Raw genomic sequence first — 24,263 nt, 5'->3', positions numbered from 1 at the left:
GGCCAGGCTCGGCCTCAATCTTCCTTGAATGGCGTTGCCCTGCTGGACGTCCAGCCTGAGCGTGTGGACTAAGCCCCCTTGGCGTCCCCTTCTGTCTTCAGGACAGTCGTGGAGGTGAACAGTGCTGTCTGAGCAGAAGTTGAGGTTCAGGTGTTTCAGATCACACGGTCTGAGTGGTAGAGCCTGTATCCCATTCCTGGGATGCTCCTGCCTCCTGGAGGATACACCCACCCCAAGGCCTCTTTCAACAATCCTCATCCTTTGCTCTGGGTCTTTCTAGACCTGCTCCTGTCAGCAGTGAATGGAAGGACCAGCCCAGGAGCTGGATCAGCAAACAGAACCACTGTATCTTGCCACTAGCTGTTGGAATTTACTAGACACTTACAGGTGTAGGGAGGGTCTTACAAGAGTCACAGCTCCTCAGCTGCTTCTCCGGGGGCCTAGGAGTCCCTGCCTAAAAACACTGGCAGCTTATCTCCATGGGACAGCAACAGGAATCTTCCTCAGAACATGCTTTGTGTTGCCCACCCAGTGAACTCAAAGGCATCTTTATCAGGAGGAATCTATGAGAGGGGATAAAATCCGCCTCACTTGGCCTGGTGCTGGGATGAGGGCAGGTGCGGCCTCCCTGGACTTCTTCCCCCACAAGATCTCCATAAACCCTTACCAAGGAGCGCTGTGCCCTTCTTCCCCTGCCAGGGGAGAGCTCTGCTGCAGTGGGGGCTGGAAGGAAGGCTGTGCCCACACTGAGTGATAAAGGCCACTGATGTGGATCATTATATTTTTAGACCTCAGAAAAAATTAGGGCCAGAGACATCTGTGACAGGCTCCTGGCCTTCTTCCTTTGGATGGTAAGGGCGCAGAGACATCTTAGAAAAATGGAGGCTGCCTGCTGAGACAAGGGAATAATCCTATCCACGGGACCCATCATGAGACCCCCCCCACCACCATCACTAGACACCAGCAGTTTCCTCCTCCGCCCACTCCCTCTGACGTAGAGCTCCTTGGGAAAGCAGGATGCTGCTTTTAAAAAGTACTCATTGACCTTGAACTTTTAAATGGGTTTCTCCATTTTCCCCTTTTATCACTGTCCGGCTAACATTTTGCTATGTCATTTAAGTTCCGGTATTTAATATAAAATATTGAATGAAAACATACTTTACAAACAGGCTCTACAACTGGATACGGGAGGCGGGGGAACATTTTGCCAATCACGCCTATCCTTCCTCGGGGCACCTGGCAAACATTCCTAGTATCCGAACAAGCTGGTGGGCAAGAAGGCATCACCGGTGCATTCTCTCGGCACTCCTGCTCTTCTCGTGCGTGGGGCCAACATGCCCTGGGATGAGGGGGATAAATACTGTAAAATGAAGGCGTTAAGAGTGTCGGCTCCAGGTCAGAGTTGGGTTTTAACATCTGCCGTACATGAACTGTGACACCTGTGTGAAGTACTTCTTACAGCCTCAGTTTCCTTATCTGTAAACTGGGAACATTCTCAGTAAGAGAATGCATGTACAATGGCACTGGGCTGTACATAAAGGTCCAATAAATGGCCCAATTATTATCCTTTGCATGTTAGCCCTTGAGCATCTCCCATTTGGGAAGGCCCTGGGTGCGTGTTAACAGAGCAGGGGCGGGTTCACACGGGGATCAGGCCCTGTCAGACAGAAGCCCCCTCTTCCGGTCAGACCTCCCTGATATCCGCACTCCAGCCCTCACCTGTCTCATCTTTCTTTCCGGAGTTGTCCCCCTCTTTCCACCCCTCCTTCCTCTTTCTCCTGGAGTCCAACTGCTTCCTCAGTGGCCCTTAGAATACCTGCCACGTCAGGCAATCCTTCTTGCCCGGTGTCCACATCAATGCTCTCGGGATGCCAAGAGGGGGAGAAGCCACTTGTTTCAGCCAACCCACCCTCTACACTGGTCTCAGCCCCATCCCCCTGGGCCATCTCGCAAGCCTCCTCTGAACCATAAAAACATCTTGTTATCTCCTCAACTCACATTTGCTAATTTGGTCCGCCTTAGCTGCTTACATCTGAGACCTGTCTGTCTGAGGCTTCCACTCATAGCTGGATGATTTTCAGAGTGTGTTTAAAGGCACTGACTTTCCTGCATCTGCGTCCTCAGGAGTTTGTCCTCATCCTTTCACGAATCTCTGAAACACAACATGATTCAGGAGGTCCTGAGTGTGTATGGCTTACCTGCTGGCTGGTCTGGTGGGTTTCCAGCCCTCTGAGAGATGACCCTTCCTACGCTGCCTGGCTCTCTATTTCCTTCTCAAGGTGAGTCTGAGAACTCACAGAATCAGGATTTTGCTTGAGAAATGGAGAAAAGCCTACTGAAGCAACTACTTTCTCAGTGTAAGAAATCAGACCATGTGGTCACCATTGTTGTGATCACTGACATTTATGTATTTTTTCACAAATTTCCATCACTTGAAACACAATAAAATGGTCACTAGAAGCAAAGAGCTGAATGAAAAGAGCCAAGACCTTCATATTTTCTTGGGTATTTGTTTCCCTCACTGTGGTTCTTACACATTTACCTGCGAGAAATTCCTATGTGTCAGTCTGCCTGCTACAAGGCTTTGAAGAAAAACGCCTCTAGTTGGGAAGCACTGTTCTACTTAAACACACCCACCCACACCCACCCACCCTTACACCTGTTCCTGACACACCTGTTAGTTTAAAATCAGTGGTGCAAACACCCTTTAGGGACAACAGGGCTCTGGAAGACACTGCCTTTTTCCTTTTCCCTTTGGTACCCAAAGAGCTAAGAAAGTGGCTCCTAGGAGGGACGAGACGTGGGGACTCCCTGCCTGGCTCACAGGAAACAAATCCTCTCTGAAGCCATGAGGTTTCAGTCTGTGGGTGCCAGCATACACAGCCTGAGGGAGGGAGAGGCCTGCTGCAGAGATGTGGACTGGAGGTGTGAGGGCTGGACACGCAGGTGGGACCGTGCCCCATGCTTGTCCTTACCCGGAGGAGGGTGTCTCCCCTGTCTGTGGAAAGTCACTGACAGAGGATGGGCAGGCTGATTCGAAAACAAAGCTCCTCATGGATGGACTCTCCTGCTTGCAGCTCTTCTGACCGCATTCAGCACCAACTCCTGCCCCACACAGCCCCAGGGCCCACCGCAGTAAGGCCACGGGCCACCTTCACGGCCACTCTCTACAGGCTAACAAGGTTCAGGGCAGTCCCAGGAGTGTCAGGTGTAAGACTCATCCGTCACCTTAGAGCAAGTATTTCTTGAGCCCAGACTTTAGGTCTTTGTAAAGTGTCGTCCACGGCCCAGCAGGGTGGGCATCGCCTGGCAATATGTTAGGAATGCAGTCTCAGGCCCCACCCCAGAGCTTCCAAATGGGAATCTGTACCTGAACAAATTCCTCAGGGAATGTCTATGGATACTAAAGGTTGAGAAGTCCACAAGGAAGTAACACTGGAAGGGAGACAATCGCTCCTCTAGGAGCTCACACGTGGTTAGGAAGATATGATTTTTAGATGTGAAACTGGAGCAGAGTGCACATCTATATCATCAAGCACGTTTTGGAAGGAAATTTGGATACAGAACACCAAGACCAAGTCCTGCCTCAGCCACTACTTTCACTGAGCCTCAGCTTCCTCATCTGTAAAGTGGGAATAACACTTGTCCTGTCTACCTTACAGATAGATGGTCCTAGGTGGGAAAGCACGATACCTGTAAAAAAAAAACACTACTGAATGGTATGTACTCTAAGTGCTATAGAGGTTCCAGGATGAGAGAGTCTGGGAAGATCCATTAGGGGGCTGGAGGTGGCCTTTTAAAGATACTGGACCACACACTTTACTAAAGCGAGATGGAAAAATGTACATTTTGACATTTGCACCTAATGTAGACTCTAGCCTGAGCTACAGAGAGCTCCCTCTGACCAGCTGTCATCCTGACAATCTACTCGTGATCAACTCCATGGGGCTCAGAACACACACTCAGTGCCACCGGGGGCATTACAAAAGACACAAAGCAAACAGATGTGGTCTCTGTGAGGAGGCTGACAAGAGCCCTATTGCTCCAAACCTTAACTCTGGTTGTAGTATTTGGAAATGCATTTATTTGTCATTCTGCATGAAGATGTCTGGACACCACTAGAGGATGCCAGGGGTAACGGGGGAGGTAAAGGAAATTAGCATGCGTTCTCAGGTAATCAGTTTCCTAGATGATGCTATGTACGTTGAATCTTCACTATGACCCTATGAGGAAACTGAGAATTTAGGATCTGAACCCGGGTTGATGTGCTTTCCAAAGCCCATGACCTTAGCTGCAAGCTAACCTGCTAAAGTAGTGTGAGAATCTCTGGGCTTCCTAGTGCAGATGAAACAATGTGACTGCTTTTGTTATGAAACCTGGCTCGCTCAGACTCACTGACGTTTGCCATGCTTGTCCTGAGCTTCTCCAGAGAAATGCTGTCTCCTGGCAGGAAAAGATAAAAACTGCTGATACAAATGAGTCACTACACTCGCTATAATTAACAGTGATGCAAGAGCCAGCTGCAAACCAAGAGGGGCCTCAGGACCTGACTTTTAGGCGGCCCAAACTTTGAGCTGCACTTCAACGCAGAAAAGTCTCTGTTGTGAGCTGCTGTCTGCTCAAGATACCTTTTAAATGAAGAAATGAAGCCTGGAATGCACGCAAGCTCCCAGATAACGGAATTGAGAGGGGCGGCACCAAATTAATCTCCTTATTTACAACTGAAAAAGCATCTACCAGAGCCAGAAAGAGGGTTTATAGAGAATGTAGATCTTTGCTTTCACACCAGGCTGCCCTGGAGACTAAGCAGTTTCCAACCTGCTAAGCTAATTTATAGCAACTGCAATTGTAAATTTGGTTGTACTAGGTGTTGAGTTTATACCCTCCTGATTGCAGTATATACCTGTGAACTTTTCAAAAAAGACCAGTTATCATTTGCATCTGTTTATTCTCTCTTGCTGACCTGGAAAAAGAAGCAATGCAATGATACCTGATGAAAATGACTCTGAAAACACAATTCCCCCCATGCCATCCACATGGCACGGTGAGAGGTGAAGGCAGGGCTAACTGGCTGCTCCTGTGACCAGTCACAGCCTCCTGAGGTTTGACAGAGAGAAGCAAAGAGTGGTCAGGACCTGGACAGACGTAAGTGGTCACTGATGTCAGTGTCAGCATCTTACCTGTTTACAAGAGGCTCAACTGTCCTCAAGAGTTGAACACAATACAGCCGATAGACTCTTACCACGTTCCTTTTGAACAGACTTTAATTGAGAGCAAAGTGAAAAATGCAGGTTACATTTTTAGTGTCATCATCAACATGTTGGAAGATCAACACCAAGACAGTGATGCATCTAACATTTATACATTTCCTAACTTTAGTTGTCAAAGAGCAAATCATCATCAGATATATATATTCACACAATGATTTCAAGCCACAGTAAATAATAAACTCCCTCCCTTAAAAAGACAAAAACAATACACACACATAACACCCAACCACCTTTAAACAATGGATTTCCTCACACGAATGTCTCATTTTTTTTTCACATGTACGTGTAGACCCAAAGTTACTTTACTTAAGAACAGTCTTATCAGTGGAGATCGTGGACCAGCCCTTATTTTCCTCTAGAGTTACTTTAATTTTTACAGCTTGAAGCCACATAACCAGCGTGGTCTGTACACCCTAAGGACACCCCAAATGACAGAAATGAATTCCACTTCCTTTGTGTGAGGAGATGTGTACATCTCTGAAGATGCATATGATTACAACTCAAAAAAGTCAAAAAGAAACACAAAAACAAAACCTCAGATCCTCAAGCGTGGTTTCTGAAGAGCACTGTGCTAATGTTAACACGGAATTAACTGAATGATGCGATTCTTTTAGATATCTCTGCAGAGGTACTGGTTAGTTCTGATTCTTTTTTCAGCTGCTTGCAACGCCTGAGTTTTAAAAGTTGCCTGGTGGCGCTACATCCTGCCTTCCAGGTTAGCAGCCTGCCTAACCTCCGGAATGTCGGACAGGACTCACCCCCAGTGCCGTGCTCTCTGATTTATTTCTTGCTGCTGCTGTTAGTAAATGGAAACCATGACAAAGTTTACATTAGCAGACACAGCCACATGCCCTGGCCTATAAATATTCTATGATGGAAAATGGTACAAGGACTCCATCCCTCGTGAAAATGAGCATAAAGGGAGAAGGGGCGGGGGGACCATTACCAACAGTGGCTCTGCTCACAGTGGAAAAGCCAGACCAAATGGGGATGGGCTTGTAACTAACTGGACACTGAGAGCCACTTCTCCAGGGCCCTATGAGTCAACTAAAAGTTGGCTACGCAGAGACCAACGCTTCTGGGCAAACCTGGTAGCATCCCGTAGTACAGGCGTCTTGTCTCGGAAGCTGGATGAAGATCAACCGCCGTTTCCTTCTTAGAGAGGCGAGTGAGGAGGAATTTTAGAGGCAGCTTTGAACGCAGTTCACGCACTGTCCTGCCTGAGACCCGGAACGGCGCGTGGTGTGGACCCTCAAAGCGCCAGCTGGAGCTTGCTCATGTTCCTCTGGTGCATGTTGTGGTGGCGGACCAATTCGTCTGACCGGGCAAACTTTTTCTGACAACTGGGCCACCGACAGCTGAAGGGCTTTTCACCTGTTGACACAATGGCCAGTCAGAGACACTTGCGGTGGAGACACGGGGCGCGAGTTCGACTATCAAAGGCCCGAGTTACATCATCACAAGGCACCCACTCCAGCTTCTCTCTAGCTCTTTCCCTAAGCTAACCAACCAGGCTCATCTCGCAAGCAGCCTTGAAGTGGCAGCACCTCTGGAGCCCTAAGGATTAAAATACTGTGACAATTATAAAATGTCACTGAGTCAGAAGACGTGAGAAATGGGAGAGAAGGAATGAGTTTAGTTCATGGAAATGTCTGGGCAGTTCGCATCTAATCAAGGGGGAAAATGTTCGTAAAACCCCTGCCGTTCGACTGTTTTGTGAACGATGTAAATGTTTGCCCTTTGCTGTTTAAGGAGGGAACTGAACGTAACTGGGAAACAAGGGCCTCCGGATCATCAACCCTGGGTTTTGCTGACTGACAGCCATCCAGTAGCGGGGCTGTGACGGTAGCTTTAACATCTCTGTCTGTACAGATATTCTGGATGGCCTGGGTGTTTTTAAGTGATTTATTTTACCTTACCTTAAAGGGTTACCCCCTTTTTTTTTTTTTTAGTTTATTTATTATTTTTGGGGGGGAAGGGTTACCCTTTTACCGTAAAGGGTTATTCGGAACATAAAACCCATTATACACAAGATTCTAGCTGAGGCGTGGTTTTGAAATTTTTAACAAGCTTGCCAAAGACTTGAGGTTTCTCCATCTAAGGAGGCCTCAGCAGTTCCTTCCAAGCCTCATTTTGGAACAGGGAAGACAATTAGCCTTTAGGAATACCTAATATGTACCAATCCTTGTACTGGGTATCATATATATATTCAATATATATACATATATATAATTTCATGTACTCCTAACAGCAGCCTGTAAAGCCAGCATTTTTATCCCCACTCTACAGTTGAGGCTGGACCTCTGGTGAGGGCAGACACAACTAGGACTTAAACTCAGGACTGTCTGATTCCAAAGCCCACACACTGTGCTGCATCACACCCCTTGGGCCTCGGCATAATGGAAATACAGTTGTGCCTTTATCCTAAGTAAAAACCTTTCAGGAGCCTATTCCTGTACCACCTGGGATGTTCTCAGGATATGACTAGTCCCACTTTGCTTTCTCTGCGAAATACTGGAAGGGACAAGCACTGAGAAATGTCCCAAGAGGTGCTGTCCCAGGGTCAGAACTGGGAGCCAATCAAACAGAGCATTAAACAGCCTGCTGGTAATACAGGCCACTTTGTACATATACAGATATGCACAGGGTAGGGGGCAGGGTGCAAGGGATGGTAACTCTTTCCCACCAAGTTATGAGCTCAGGACCAAGGCAAAGAAACAACACCAAAGGCACCAGAGTAGGGGAACGAGACGCCCATCCCGCCAACTCTGGGGCACAGGTACCCTGACTGTCTCCAAGTACAGCCTGGTGGGGCTGAGAATCCAGGACTTCAGGGGGGCTCGTGACCTCACATTTCCCTCACCTCCCATGCGCTGCTCCTCTGCTCTTCCCGATCGGGCTCCTGGTCCCCACTCCCACCGCCAGCCACACTGTCAAAGATCACCTCCTAACGGACAAATCCCAACCTTCTCTCTTGTCGGTCATCATGCTCCTCAGTTTCTCAATGGAATTGAACTCTGCTGACCTTGGGTCTCCTCTTGATTCTCTATCCTCCCCAGGCTGCAAGGTGAACCCAGGCTCCTTCCCCAGCAAAGGAGGCAGCGGGTAGGTGGGCTGGGAGCAGACAGAGCTGGGTTTGCTACTTACTAGCTTCGGGACTTTAGACAAAGCCATTTCATCACCACGTGCCTCAGTCTCCTCATCTGAAAAATGGGGATCAAACGTGCCTACCCTACTCTTCTTCCAAGGATGTTGTGAAGATAAAACGAGATAACCTAAGCATTGGCCCTTCCTCCAAAGCTAGAAAATACACAAGAAAGAGGTGCTATTGTCATTATGAATCACACCAGCCTTGTGGAGAAAACTTTCAGCAGCCAGTGAATTCATGTCCTATTCCCCTCTCTGTTCTAGTATGAAGGAAATAATACCCACACAGTGATACGAGTCTGGCAGAAACCATGACTGCTCCTGGGGCATTAACTTTCAGCAGAGCAAAGACTCAGGTCTCTGAAAATAGTGTTGTGAAACACAAACTTGCAGAATAAGTATCTGGCTTGCTCGAATTTTTGCTGTTTTTCTGTAAGGCTGACTATCCTATCAAACTGAGTGATAAAAATGTGATGCAACAAACTGGGAACAGCGTGGACCTAGCTTCTCTCTTCACTGCACTCTGGACCCTCATGAAAGGAGTTCTTTTCACATCTCTCATGCTCTGTATCCTCCACCCCCGCTCCTTCTTAAACAATGTTATTATTTAAAGATAGCCATGCACGGTTCCTTCTCTCCACTGCATCTAAACCTGCTTGGAACCTCGACACTCGTCTTTTCCCATCTCTCTCATCACAAGCAACTCCATTCAACAGTCGTTTAAAAAAATAATGAAAAATAAATGTGAAGAAAAGTTTACGCACTTGTTTTACCTGTATGAGTCCTGGTGTGGGTCTTCAGGTGGTCGGACCGGGAGAACTTTCGCTGACAAGTTTTACACTGGAATGGTTTCACACCTAAACGGACAGAGAAGGTCTAGCCGCGGCCCTAACCATGTGGGGGCAAAGCGAGGCCCGCAAGGCCTGCTTCCCGGCAGCCCGAGGAGCCGGGCCTTTCCAGCCACGCCTGCAATGTCTGCCTCGCCCTCGGATTTCCCCAATGCCCCAGGCCCAGCAGGAACCACCTGATTCTGCGCAGTAATCCTTGAAGACCTGTTGTCTTGGAAACAGCTATTGCTTAATCACAAATGTCCAGTTTCTCACCAAGGTCTCAGCTGTGTCTGAGACTGAACAAGTGAATCACACACTACAAATGGGATTTTACTCTCCACCACCCGTGTTCTTTACTGACACTCAGTGTATCATCAGCAAATTGCTAGTAGGAATATCATGGTTCTGTGGTTTTTAGGGGAAATGTGGGATGTTTCCTTTCCTTTTCTTTCTTCTTTTTTTCCTTAAGAGAAGGTAAATCCCCAGAGATTAAGGGGGAAAAATATTGGAGAAACTAAACAAATGGCTGACCCTCTCACATCCATACTGAACAATACAGAGAATCACAAAATCAACCGTGACCCGAGGGGACACACTGCCAGCAACGAGAAGGGAGCCTACAAACCTGTGTGTCTCCTTTGGTGCCTTTTGAGCTGGTCTGAACGAGAAAACCTTCGCTCACAGTCCTTGAAGTCACACTGGTACGGTTTCTCACCTTGGGGAAGACACATACTCCATTGGAAAATGATACTGGAAACGAGGATCTCATTAGAGGCAACTTCTCTTGCTTGACTGAAGTGATCCCAAAAGGCTGAAGGCACTTGGCAGGAAGGTTTTAGGGATGTGCTGCCAACCACAGGGTGAGGTTACAGGCCCCCCTCTACATACACTCACGGCACTGGGTGCAGAAGGGGGGCTGCGTGAATAAAGATGAGTTAGAAGTGAAGGGAGCTCAGATTCTGGAGACTGGTGCTGGAGTCACACCCAGCTCTTCCACTTAAGATGCTAGATGAGGTGTCATTGCCTCACTGTGAAATGGGGCCAATAATCTGACAACTTCCAAGGATGTATAAACAGATTACAACAGACCATCCACATAAAGGGCTTAGCCCAGTGCCTAGCACAGAGGCAGTGCTCCAAAAATACTGGCAGAGAATATTTAAACAAATAATAAACCAAAGCAGTATTAAGTTCTAGACTGAGTCTGAGGCAGGATTTTGAGATGGATGTGCCTTGGAGCTGGCCCTGTGAATTAAGTGCTTTACATTTTATGGACTGAAGATCTGGGGTTCTCTGCTACTGACTTCCCATTCCTGAGTCAGGCATAAACAGCTCCATGGCTGTGAGCTGTTCAAGTTAAACCAGCAGCCACAGCCTTTAGAGTTTTTGGTATCCATTTATCCGAGAGAAGTCAGGAGTGGGATTACACAACCTCCTGCCTCAGAATGGAGAAGCCCCACCCCTGTCCTCACTGGAGAAAGTTCAGCCAAACCCTGGGAACTGGGCTCCCTCTGTGCACTGAGCGACCTTGGGCCATCCCACCTTCTTATGAAAATTCTGAGTCACCAGCATTCTGGGATGGAGGGCAAGCCATCCCAGCATCAGCTGGCTCTTCCTGTTGCCAGGCAGTCCCTGGTTACCTTTCCAGCCTCATGACCCGCTCTGTTTCCCAGATTAATCTGTATTCCTGCTATACAGAGCTCACCATTCCGGAAATCTGCCTTGTACTTTGCTCACACTAAACATCCTTCATCCCTATCTACAGATTCCTAACCTGTCAAAAACTCTACTGCACATCCTTCACAAATGAAGTGGCACCTCCTCTACGATGCCTTCTTGGAAACGTCATGTTCACATAGAAAGCCCTTCCTTCCCTCATTACAGGACTTACTTAGCCAAGAACTGCTAACATGGGGCTGTGTCCAGGTCTAGCTTCTGCCGAGGGCTGGAAATCCTGAGGGCAAGAGCCTTTCCTTAACTTTCTTTTGATAACCAGCCCTGCATCTTAAGCTTCACCTCTTCAAGTTGGAAAAAGCAAAACTCCAGTTCAGTCTCATGTCTTTTCTCTGCCTTTCTGCTTCTGCTCATCTTTTATTTCCTCTGCCCGATCTTGCCAACCCTTTGATGGTTAACCCAAGCCCTTCCTCCTCTAAGAAACGAATGATGCTCACTCAAACAAGCATTCTCAGCGCCTCCAAATTCACAGACTCTCTTGGTCCCTTTTCATTTGCGTATGTCTTGGCTCCAAAAGAGACCACAGACTCTTTGAGAAGGGGGCTTGTGACTTGGAGTTAAAAGGCATGAGTCTGAGTCCTGCTTCGCCATATCCTACCCACTGGATAATTGTGTGGTGAGGATTAAATGAAATAATGCATGTAGAGAATCTGGCACATAGAAAGTATTCAATATAAAAGTACTTAACATAATAGTCTGTATTATAATTATAAATAAATACAAAAAGATGGCACTCTTTCAAGAAGGGGACTTCAGGGTTGTTAAATACCCCGCCCTCCTCTTCTTCTGCAAGGAAGAGTTTCTTAAAGGTTCCAGCAGGTCTGACGGTCGTGGCTATCTTTCCCACTGCCTTCCCTTCCCACAGACATCTAACCCTCACTGTTTTCTAAGTGTCTCTTTCCCATTAAAATTCCTACAACCATATTGCCTTCAGTGTATTCTCTTGCATTGATCTAGGCAGAATTTTACCTTACCATTTTCCTTATAATCTTCACAGATACTTTCAAATGACCCCATTTAGGGAAATATGTAAAAATATAACATGCAACTGGTTCTCTCATCTTCAGCTTCAAAGCAAGGGGTCTACTGAGTACAAGCTCAGGTCTCAGCCAGAACTGCATCCTGCAGATGCAATGGCTTAACAAAGACTAGTGTCTACAGAGATCTGATTGCAGCTCACTTTCCTCTCCAGCTTCCCCAAAGCAAAGTCCACAGTAACGATAAAATAATAATGGTAATCACAACAACGGAGCTACTCTTCAGTCATGGAAAGAACGGTACCAGCTCCCCAGCAGGAAAGCCTGCACTTTGCCCTGCCTCCCTGCAGCGGACACCCAGCCACACTCCCATCCAGTGCCCACAAAGCCAAGAGCAGATATTCGTGAATGGCTGTTCACATTCAAGGTGGCCAACAACCACATGAGCCAATTCTCTCTTTCCCAGAGGCAGACCCCTTGACCTGTGGGAAAGCCCAGTTTTCTTTAAAATATCATAAAAAATCATCACCTCTTTTTTTAAGATTGAAAACAAAAATTAAACCTACAAGCCATTTCCCCATTCCTATCTGCTTGATTATTACTAACTCAAGCAGTTAAGTTCTTCTTTGGACCATTTCTTCCTTAGTCTTATGATGACCTTGCACATCAAGTTTTCAGAATCATCTGATTACCAAGCTCCCAGGCTAGCTCTTCTTCAACAGATGCTAATGGTATTATAAAAGTAACACTATCATTTATTCAGACCTATTGACATAGGGACTGTACTAGATGCTTCATATCTCTAACTCCTTTAATGCAATTTGATTTTAGGAGTTAATCTAGTCTCAATAATTGTATAATGTAGGTTATCATCTCCATTTTCTATGTGAGGTGAATGAAGTTCGAAGAACGGTTAGGTAACTAGCTCAAGGTCACACCACCTGGTGGTGAAGCCAGTATTCAAGCACACATCTCTTTAATTCTGTGGAATTCTCTCTCCACTGACTCTGCTCTGCCCTTGTTTAATAAAGGATGGATAATCAGGATTCAAAACGGCCTTGGCAGCCTTCTTCCATCACCCAGCCCAGACCTTTGAAAGCAGCACCTACTTTCCATCCCAGAAATCCCCTGGGTCCTGGCAGCGAGAGCCAGGAGCCGGGGCTGCTGAGCCAGCCCTGGGCCACAGGATCCAAGGCTGGGCGGTGGACGCACTTACCAGTGTGCTTCCGGCTGTGCATCTGTAAGTGAGACAGCTTAAAATATCTCTTATTGCAGCCCGGGTAAGCACACATGAAGGGGCGTTTCTCACTGGTCTCAGACGCGGACCGAACAAGAGTCGGTGCTACTCCCGGCACACGCCGCACGTCCTACAAAGCAGAGCATGAGAGAAACACAGGTTTTCAGCCACATGTGAACATTCACGTTCCTCCCAAGGAAAGTGAGCACGGAAGTATTCCCAAAGGAGGATGGTGGATGCAAGGCCTAAATCCGCTCCCCTCCTCCATACCCTAGGCGCCCACAGCAGACATCACTAATGGATGACAGAGCAGCACATTCTACAATGCAGTGCTCTAATGTCATCACGGCTGATCAACCAGAACCGGGACTTGAGATGACGTGTGTTTGGGGCTGCTGGTCCAGAGCATCTGGAAAAGAAACGCTGGTGGCTGGAAGAGCTCCCAGTCCATCCTGTCTCTCAGCTTCTCCTCTTGAGGCAGTGAGGTCTAGAAGTCCAAAGCCCCAGGTTCTATTCTATTCCCTCCCACTCAGACACCCGGCCCCATGACCTTGGGCCCAATCTGCAATGTGTTGGGAAGTCCTTATTAGAGAAAAACATGGAATATTAAATGAGCAGAGCTTCCACGTGCGAGTAAATGACAAGGAAGAAGGAAGTCCTGGGATGTGGGGGCTCTGTCTGTGAAGGGAGCTGAAACCACAAGAGCCCATGGTGTAGCCAGGGCAATCCTTTAACAGAGACACTAGGAGACACTGTGTCTGCCTTCTGTCCACTTTACAGGTCCGTCACGGGGCATTCTGCTGATCCCTTACATCTGTGGGAGTGAGTGTGTGCACGGTCGGTCCTCCATGAAGAGGAGCTGGAGGGAAACAGTGAGGCAATCGCCCCTTCAAGCTCCCGGGACCAGTGAGTCACAGACGGGGAGCAGTGGAAGTGCCCCAGGGACCACTGAATCCTCCTCGTCTTTTCACAGATGTGCAAGCCAAGGCCCAAGAGCACGTCCACAGTCTGTGTTAAGGCCTGGAGCCACTTCTGAGCTTAACCCACTCCTGCCCTGTGCACTTTCCACACCGCCCCCAAGCTTATACTTGTGTTCCTCTTTCGCCCTGCCTTGCACTGTGAGATCTTTTCTGAAGAAAACGTACAGTAGTGTCATACAGCTGTGCTACTGATAGGCCACAGTGTTTCAAGCCAAAAGGTGGCATAAATTTAAATGGTGAGCCAGCTGTGTCCGACCGGTCTACTCCAGAAGAAAATGAACACCCATCCAGTCTGGTGTCTATTGGAGGCCATGACGGTGAGTCTGACAAACTGGGCTTGGTGGAAAGGAAGGCAAAAGGAGCTTTTTACATTTCCTTTCATTCATCCTAGAGGCAGCGCATGCAGCAGTAGGATATAAAACTGAGTTGACAATGTCAGCCAGTCCTGGTGGAGGAGTCTGATGGTACTTGTCTGATTTCCATCAGATTTCCCTACTTCTGTAACCCTTGCCTTTATTCCCACCACTGGAAGGCTTGGGATGAGGGAGCATGCTGTTCTATCACCATGACGCTTCTGGAAACATTAATCAGAAAGAACATCTCAAAGCATTTGCCCCACACATCACGTGCAGACTTGGCCCACACACAACTTATTTCTAGTGTGCTGACTATTCTGGTGAAAGTATCTCAGCCGTTACTTATGTTGCAGCCACTAAGTCACAAACACAAACCCTTGGTAACTGTGTGTGGTTTTCAGCACCCAAGAGAGGCTCCTTGGAGGTGGCCTTCCACTGACTTTCCTGAATTCTCTGAAACGTCAGCCTTTTTACTTTACTTTCTTCACTCTCCCTTAGAACTGCACAACACACAAAGTGAACCCTAAGGTACACTATGGATTTCAGTTAATAATGTATTAATATTGGTTCAGCATTGTAACAAATATACCACCAATACAAGGTGTTAATAATAGGGGAGACCGGGGGTAGAGGGGAGGAATATGGGAACTCGCTGTACTTTCTGCACAATTTTTCCTTAATCCTAAAACTGCTGGAAAAAAATTAATTCTATCTTTTAAAAAAAACGTCCACGTATAAAACTTAGCACAAGGCCTGGCATACAGAAAGTGTCCAGCCATACGTGCTGCTGTTATTATTGTTATTGTTATTCTTAGCAATGATAAGAGTTTAACTCTGGGCACTTTACCATGCAGACCAAGTCTTCTTAGACGTCAAGAGTCCGGGTCATGAATTCCAGCTCATTTAGCCCCGATACGAGATGTGCACAGCCCACCCTGGAGAAGGCAAGTTTAGCCGTGAAGGAGGAAAGGCGGGGGTTCTGCAGGAAGCACCCTGGCCTGAGTCAGAGAGGCGGCCACATCCACACTGGTCTCTGGAAAGGAGGAGGCCCCCGACCTGAGCCAGTGGAAGAGGAGGGGTTCCTGCTGTCACAGGAGCCTACAATTAGGGACAGACTTGCCAGGGCCAAACGGCCATCAGCAAGGAAGTGAAAGCCTGCTGGGAAGGAAAGCGGCAGCCGGGGCCCCTGCGTACTCACCTGAATGCCCCTGAAGACGCCATGGGTGTGTATCCTGTACTGGGCACCACACAGGATGGGGGTGGTGTGGTTATCGCTCTCGTACCCTGTGCCGTGGCTGCAAACACAAAGAAGGGAGCACAAGACTCAGGCTGCTTCACAGCACCCTTTGGAAACGTGCATCTGCAGCAGAAGGAATGTTCTTTGAGAGCTCATGGGACAACATGGTTGGTTTCTGCCTCCCTCCACTGGGGCTACTTTGGAAGCAGGGCTTTGCGAAAGGCGGGACGGCTCGATCCTCGGGTCACCCCCACGCAGCCCCTCATGCTCAGATTCGCGAGGGCACACCATCTGGGTCTATGCCTCTCTCAGACAAGCAGGGCAAAGTCACTGTGGCAGCATTTCATCCCCAGCAAGTTGTTTACCATCAAGACAGCAGGGCCGACAGCTGTGAATATGTCAGGAATGAGCAGATGCCTCAAGTTTCACATTGAGTGCAAGGAATTTTTGTCCGCACCTCATGACTCAGTTTTTACCAGATAGCAGCAAGAAAGTGATGACGCTTACAAGAAGAGATGTCACATCTTCAGAAGTGGGGGTTACACATCCGTGGCTCTGCTCCACTTAACCCACAGATCGGTTTTCCAGATCCACTTAACTCTTTGCAGCCAACCCGTACCCTATAGGTGGACACTGGACAGATCACCTTCCTCCAGCATTAGACGGACCAGCCCTGTAGTCAGAGCTCGGTTGACCTGGGACTACTGGTGAGAACTGAGGGATGGAGAAGGTTGAAAAGAACACCTTGGAAGGAAGGGGTGGATGTTCTGCTCTGAAAGTATTCTCCCCTTTGGGTAAAAGCTGATCTCTGTTCTGCGGTTATTTTACTTCTTACTTCCGAATGAGGCAGAGTGAGGGTTCCAACCCACGTTGGCAGCACGTTATCATCACATCACGTCTATACTCACCACAGGAAGCTTTTATGAAATGCCTCTGTAAAATGGTGCAGCTGCTTTGGACAATATCTGGCATTTCCTCAAAAGGTTAGACACAAAGTTACCACGTGACCCAGAAATTCCACTTCTAGGTACATTCCCAGAGGAAACGAAAATATGTTGTGCCATGAGAACTCCTACACATTGTTTACTGGCAACATTATTCACAACAACCAAAAAGTGGAGTCAACCCAAATGTCCATTAGCTGATGGTGGATAAACAAAATATAGTATATTCCTAAAATGGAATATTATTTGATGATAAAAGGAATGAAGTACTGGTACATGATACTGGGGACAAACCTTGAGAACACTATGCTGACACAAAGGACCGCCTGTTGTGTGATTCTCTTTACAAGAAACGTCCAGAATAGGCAAATTTATAGAGACAGAAAGTAGATGGGTGGTTTGTTGCCTAGGACTGAGGATTTTGAGAGGAAATGGAGAGTCACTGCTAAAAATGTCCTCAAACTGTGGTACTGGTTGTGAAACTCTGTGAATATACTAAAACCACTGAACCGTACGCTGCAAATAGGTGAATGGTATAGTGTGTGAAATACATAAAGCTGCTTAAAAATTACCTCGGGGTGGGGGATAAACTGAGGGACTGGGATTGACATATACACACAACTATATATAAAGTAGATAACTAATAAGCACCTACCGTATAGCACAGGGAAATCTTGTCAATACTCTGTAATGACCTATATGGGAAAAGAATCTAAAAAACAGTGGATATATGTATATATATAACAGATGCACTTTGCTGTACAGCAGAAACTAATGTAACATTGTAAATCAACTATACGCTAATAAAAATTAAAGTGACTGTGCCAAAAAATAAAATAAAATAAAATAAAATTGCAAGTATTTATTTTAAAAAATTATCTCTGGGGACTAGGGTCCATGCGTGTTTTTAAGCCTCTGAGTGCAATTAACTGTCTGTCAGGGCTGAGAATCCCCACCTTCTGCCTCTGTTACTCTAGAGATTCCAGGGGTCCCCTGAAGGAGGCAGGTAGCCCACTCCATCCGGAGCTAGCTCAACGCTCACTCACCCAGGGGAGAGAATCCCTGGAAGGGAAGAGCGCCTGCCAGAGCGACGGACACGTCCACACACCCTGTGGTCACAGCAGCTGTGGCGTTTCACATTCGGTTCTGGCTCCAAGCTTTTTAGAAAGAATGGCCTGTCTCCTTTGCACACAGCAATGAGAGCAGTTGGGGGAGGTGGGTGGCAGTTCTCCTCTCCCTAACCTCCTACACCTCATCTCCACATCCTTCAGGTGGTTTTTGACATATCTGGGGGGGAAATGTCCCAAAGAGCTGACCCAGGGTCAGACACACGAAAACTGGAAAGAACTGCCAAACTCAGATAGCGTCTGCCTTTCAGAATCTTAGAATGTGCTTAAGGAAAGAAAGAGTCTGCCTGCCCTCCTGACAACTACATTATATAGACAGTGGGGAAGGGAGAGCTGATGTGGCAGCGGGAAGGGAGAGCTGATGTGGCAGCAGAAAGAGGACAGATAGGACAAGAATGCTGCTGCCAGAACATCTGGCCTCAAAGGCTGGGAAGAGATGCTACCTTTGCTTGGTTTCACCTTCTGTATGGAGCCAAAATGTGACATACATGTTTTCTAGGGCTGAGGGATTTTTAGGGAAAAGACAATAGAAGTCTGAATAGTTTTAAAGTTCCACCATCAAAGGGGAAGAACTTGGAATCTCCTGTCTTGGGAGCTAATCTCTTGATGTATCTGGATTCCTGGAGGTGGCGGACATGGGAGACAGACTTTTCTCAGGATACTTATTCCAGGAAATGAAGTGTTGCACCACTCAAAGGGATGCCATGATCCTCACAACCAAATGCAACCAACAAACAAAAGAAGCAACAAGATTGTACCTGCCAAATACACCACTAGATTCTTCTACCAGGTCCATGAACAAGGAACACAGCCAGGTCCTTGCTTATTGGCTCTTGTGTCTCCACGAGACAAACTTACCAATGCAATCCCACACAGCAGAAACCCTGCAACCCCACACTCTTCCCAGCGTGGTCTGCCCAGAACACTGAGTACAACCCGTGGGCATTCATCATGGTAATGACTCTCTATGGGCAAGTAAAGGAAAGCAAGTTGGGGGGACTTGGAACCATAGATTAATAGAGGCAGAAAAGGCATCTACTCTGACCCCCTTTGGAAGCTCCTCCAGCTCAGCCTCATCTGCTGGACCACACGACTGCTGACTAGTTTTCAAGGCAGCCCACCCTACTTGGGGAGAGCTCTGTTAGGAAAGGCCTTTCTAAACCAAGCAGAAATGTGCCTCCTCATTTCTGTCTTCTGAAGAACCAGAGAGTATTACTATTTTCTAGCCATCAGTGTGTCTCCTCCACTGTATGGTAAACTTAGCATTGAGGACAGAGACTCACGTGCTCCCCTGATTCCTCTCAACTTTGTGACTGAAGTAAGGTGTATAGTCCTGAAAATTTCCGCAAGACTGAATCCAGGTGTCTGAAGACAGCTCCCCAGACTAGAGCTGTGGCTCTTGCAACTATGACAATGTGACCTCCGTCCAGACTGAGAGGAGAAGCCCCAAGTTCTAGCACCAAGCATGAATCCCACCAGACCAAGCACTGGAGAGATCTCACATCTCCCTCAGGGTAGAAATGCATGCAGTGACTAGATCTACCTTCCAACCCAGACAATGAGAGGAAAGTAACCTCGGTGCTATACACAGAAAGGCACATGATCCAAGCCTGGGTGAGGCCAGAATTTCTTAAGGGAAAAAAAAAATCTGTGCTCTATAAAACGTTTTCATGTTTTTCTGTTTTGTTGCCTCATAAACTTCTCTTTGACGGATGAGATACTGGACTCAGATGAATGACAGGGAAAGGGCGTTTGATGACTCTTTGGCCAAGATAATCAGGGAGAGCACCGGGATGTACAGTGAGGTGTAATGAGGACAGCCATGGGTCCCGCAGGTGGGGAAAGAGCCGGTAGGTTCTGGTGCAGGCAGCTAAAGATATGCAAGAGGAGGCTGAGAGTAATGCAACTGCTTCTTCCTTCCTGCCCCGGAGCACTGCACAAGAAACCACTCGCCAGCTTGATGAAGATACTGAATACAGATCCTTTGGTTTTATTGTCCAACTAGGCACAAATCATTCACTTAAGTACTTAGCCCATGATTACCTTATCCACAAGGACATCAAAAAATAACTATCAGATGTCCTTTTACAATAAAGATCCACTGCATTTGTGACCTTCAACTGAAACTAGTAATTCTATAAAAAAAACTTGAACATTGTCTTATATATGATTAACACACCTTTGTTCCTAATCTGTTTTATTCCCTATGTGCTTTCCAAAATCCAGTTTAATAATTTACCAACAACTTGTGCTAATCTCACTGCTCTACAGTTTCCAGAATCTACTGACATTTTTTTCCTACTTAAAAAACTAAGATATTTGCCTCATTTAAGACTAAAACTAAGACAAAAGTTTCAACTCTTCTGTCATCTCTCTTATTTTCCATGAATTTCCAGATTATTGGTCAAAGGTCAATAATTTTGCTAAACTGGTCAGAATATAGATTAGCTTTTTTTTTTTCCCTTAAAGCAAAGCCACAAACTCAGGTACCTACAGGGACCAAGTAAGTGAGAAAAATAAATGACGAAGGCCCTGGAGAGAAAGATGGCACCGAACTGGCAGGGACAGCCACCCCAGCCACCCCACCCCCTTGCCCAAGAGAGGCAGCCAGGACCCCGCTCTACCAGCCAAGTACTGTGGATAACATAAACCCAGTGTTGTCAGATATTTCCATTATCCTGAAAAGTCAGAAATCAGGACGTTCATGTGAGTTCACCTGGCAAATAATTGAAATTGTGAAGAATCACTGTCAGGTCAAACAAAATATACCTCCAGCCTAAGGGTCACCAATTTGCAACCTCTGCTTTAAAAGCTCAGCAGTGAAGGTTAAGCTGCAAACTGGAAAATTCCATTGGATTCTGTTGCCTCCTCCTACGTGGCAACAAAGTGGAGGTGGGGATGTACCTGATTATTTGAGAAATGAGTATTAGAATCTTTCAAACCCTTGAAAGCTTGAAAGGATGCTAATACTTGAACAGCAGGAGTGGCCAGTGCTGCTAGAGCAAAATTCAGAAGTTACCTTTCTCCAGGAGTCTGCAGCTTACCTCTAAATGTCACTGGCCCATTTGAAAGTAGGCTTCAGCATTGAGGTTACAGATAGAAAACTGCAGTTGCTGTGCAGTAAGTTGAAGTGTATCTGTTTTGTACAGTTACTGTAACAAATTACCACAAATTTGGTGGCTTAAAAGGACACAACTTTATGCTCTTAGGGTTCTGGAGACCAGAAGTCTAAAATCTGCCTCACTGCACTAAAGCCCAGATGTGGGTGGGGCTATTTTCTTCTGGAGGCTGAGGGGAGAATCTCTTTCCTTGCCTTTTTCAGTTTCTAGAACTCCCCTGCATTCCTTGGCCCCTTCCTCACCTCACTACATCACTCTGACCTCTTGCTCCCCGCATCACATCTCCTACTACTCTTCTGTAGTCAAAGCTCCTTCTGCCTTCCTTTTACAAGGACACTTATTATACTTAGGACCCATCCAGATATTCAAGATAATCTCCCTATCTCAAGATCCTTAACTTAGTCACATCTGCAAAGTCCCTTTTTGCCATATAAGGCAACACTCACAGGTTCCAAGAATTAGGACTTGAATATCCTTGGGGGGGTCATTATTCAGCCTACCATACCAAAGGAACTGGATTTATTCGGTTTCTTCCAGATACATTAGACAGAGCTAAATTAACCTGGATCCTTTATCTCCAGATTAATCTGAAAAACTAGTCTGAAAGAACAGGCGTTCTGCATCTGAAGGCCTGTGTTCCAGGCCCACTTCTATCATTTATTTGCTCTGTGGTCATAGGTGAGTCATCTAAACTCTCTGTGACTGAGATTCATCTTCTGTACAATGAAGCAATAACCTATTTTATACATTTGTTTGAAAACCAAAGAGCTAAACTATATGGGGAGCAAATGTTAATCTATCACTCAGTAACCTTATCCTACAAAATATTCAGGTCTATGGGTATACGCATTAGGTGACTAACAACCACGGAAACTATTTCTTGTATGCTTCTTATAAACCTGGTGATTGAGATCTATAAAACTTATATTTTTGTTATCCTTAGCACAGTGCTAGAAGTTATTAAGGGTATCACGTTAGGCAAATGACTTAAGTCTCCCTGGCCTCAGCTTCATGTAAAATGAGAAAAACAGTACCCCCGCCATGAGACTGTTCTATGATCACATGAGATTAGGTAAATAAAGCACAATGCTTGGCACATGGTATGCCCTCAATAAATGTTACTTAATAGTATTATCCCCATTTGACAGCAAAGAATACTGAGGTTTAAGGAGAGATTGAGTTATTTGCCGAAAGTCGCGATAGGTGGCAAGTAGCAGAAATGGGGTTTGCATCCAGCTCAATGTAGCTCCTCTTCCTTCAAAACCAGCTAGACAATTCTGGTGGTGCAAGCGCATCCTGGGTTCACTTCTTTCCTCATGACACTTGAATAATTCCCAGATCGTTTCTCCAGGGGTATGAATGAAATAAAATGCAGTGGCAGTGGGTAGGACAGGAGGATGGGGGCTGTGAGGATGAGCAAGTTCAAATATGCCCTCTTCGCATGCTTCAGCTTCTGCTCAGAGGCACGATATTTATTCGGTACAAGAAAGAGCAAGGTACATTGCAGGAAACGGCCTACTTATGTGCAATAGAGGCGTTGAAACTGAGCACCACTTTTACGAGAAAACTTCCTTCTACCGAACTGCAAAAATAAAGTAAGCAGAAGCAGTTATCAGCAGATCATACATCTCGTGACTTCATTTCTGGTGGTGGCACGGACTGTACATTTTCCTAAACAGCTTTAAAATGCATTAAAATGTATCCTGAGAAACTTTCCTTTTCCTAGACAGCTTTAAAATACATAAACATGTGACCTTAGAAAGTTTGTAAAAAGAGAAAACGCCTCTCATATAACACAAATTATGAGCCCTACTCATGCTAAAAATTTGTACATTGAGGTTCGGCCCAGAAAAAAACTTAGCTTCTTTACAAATGATTAATTTTGATATTTCACAGGCACAAGAAGATTAATAAAAAGGAATTGAGGTTTTACAGATGAGGAAAACCAGAGCTGCCCTGAAATCCCTTATCAACAGAAGAGGTTTAAAAAAAAAAGAAGAGCCTTCTGAGGGCAACTAGCATTTGATATGAATACTCAAAAAAGGGAAACCTCCACCTGTGATTTCTCTCTCCCACCTCTAACCCTTGGCCAGGTAGGCATCACCCCCATCTTCACCTCCGTCTTCTCACCTCTGCAGAATTTATCAGATTTAAAGGGAAGCATATGGGAAAACTCCATACCTCTTATGTATCCAGAAAATGGAATTTACCCATCAACCCTTCTTCTCTCTCCATCTTTGCTATTCAGGCTTATATATGAGATGCTTAGATGCCTGATTCCTTTTGGTGTTGAAAATACACTTTGCAAAAAAGAAAAGAAAAAAAGAAGAAAATACACTTTGTGCAAGCCTTGGGAGCCATCGCACCAGTCTGGTATGCCAGTTTTGAGGGAAAAGAGCAATGGAACCATGTTTTAAAGTGTGCTTCCTTAAAGTTTAAACACAAGAGATGAGACTGAGCACACCACCACTCCTCAATTATTCTTGACAAGAAAAGAAAAGAAAAGAAAAGAAAAGAAAAGAAAAGAAAAGAAAAGAAAAGAAAAGAAAAAAAAGGAACCCAAATCTAATCAAGCCTCCAGATCTAACTACTTATTTCTAGGAAATACAGGGCATGGACATCCAAAGTTAAAAGACTATAAGAGGAAGCAATCTGCCAAGTCCTGATTGTGAGATATTCTACAGACCAACTGACCTGCTATCTTCAACAAATCATAGCATGAGAAAAAAAGAGGAGGTGGGGGTGGGGAGGGCAGTTATGGCATAAAAGAAACTAAAGAGAGGACAATCAACAAAATAAAAACCAACAAAACAATAAATAAGCCTCTGCACAAATGCTAACCACGCACAAGGGTGAGCCAGAGACAATTGGACTTGAACTGTTCAGTTCTAGAGGCCTTAGGGTCACAAAGTCCCCTCAGAAGCCTCAGTGGTCACTTGCTTGGGTTTAAAGCTTTACTGAATGAACATGTAATTTCCCTAGAGCCAGAGTAATTTCAAAACTCACTTTCATATCCACTTATAAAATCTGACTTTGGGAAATGAATAGATAAGGAATCATCTTTTTGCACATATTCAGAGCTGGTGGCAACCTAGCACAGCTGCCTCTAGTTCAATACGAATGCTATGTTATTCTCTGCCTGAGTGTTATGAGCTAAGGGCAATATTTAAATAAAATTCTGCACAAATATTATCAGCAATGCCATCAAGCCATCCTCTTTTCTTTGTCTTTACTCTTTCATACTGGAAATATAACAAATCAATGTGTATAAATATATATGATATAGAATGTATCAATATATGCAT

At 46.0% G+C, this 24,263-nt stretch overlaps 1 protein-coding gene across 2 annotated transcripts in view; it reads right to left on the bottom strand.

The window, feature by feature from the left end:
• Positions 1-5,309: 5,309 nt before the first annotated feature.
• Positions 5,310-24,263, bottom strand: part of WT1 (WT1 transcription factor) — a 41,643-nt gene continuing 22,689 nt past the window's right edge. The window contains exons 6-10 of one of the 2 annotated variants that reach the window (XM_057749495.1): positions 15,730-15,826; positions 13,175-13,325; positions 9,873-9,962; positions 9,191-9,274; positions 5,310-6,644 (exon numbers count right to left, since the gene is read on the bottom strand). In XM_057749495.1, coding sequence (XP_057605478.1) covers positions 6,523-6,644; positions 9,191-9,274; positions 9,873-9,962; positions 13,175-13,325; positions 15,730-15,826 — 544 coding nt within the window. In that variant the 3' untranslated portion in view covers positions 5,310-6,522. Of the gene's footprint in view, positions 6,645-9,181; positions 9,275-9,872; positions 9,963-13,174; positions 13,326-15,729; positions 15,827-24,263 lie in introns of both variants that reach the window. The other variant, XM_057749496.1, reaches the window with a different exon arrangement.

The sequence above is a fragment of the Hippopotamus amphibius genome, chromosome 9, assembly GCF_030028045.1.
Source record: "Hippopotamus amphibius kiboko isolate mHipAmp2 chromosome 9, mHipAmp2.hap2, whole genome shotgun sequence".
Taxonomy (NCBI): Eukaryota; Metazoa; Chordata; class Mammalia; order Artiodactyla; family Hippopotamidae; genus Hippopotamus; species Hippopotamus amphibius.
Note: the sequence above shows the minus strand (reverse complement) of the source record. Positions and strands in the feature narration are given on the sequence as shown.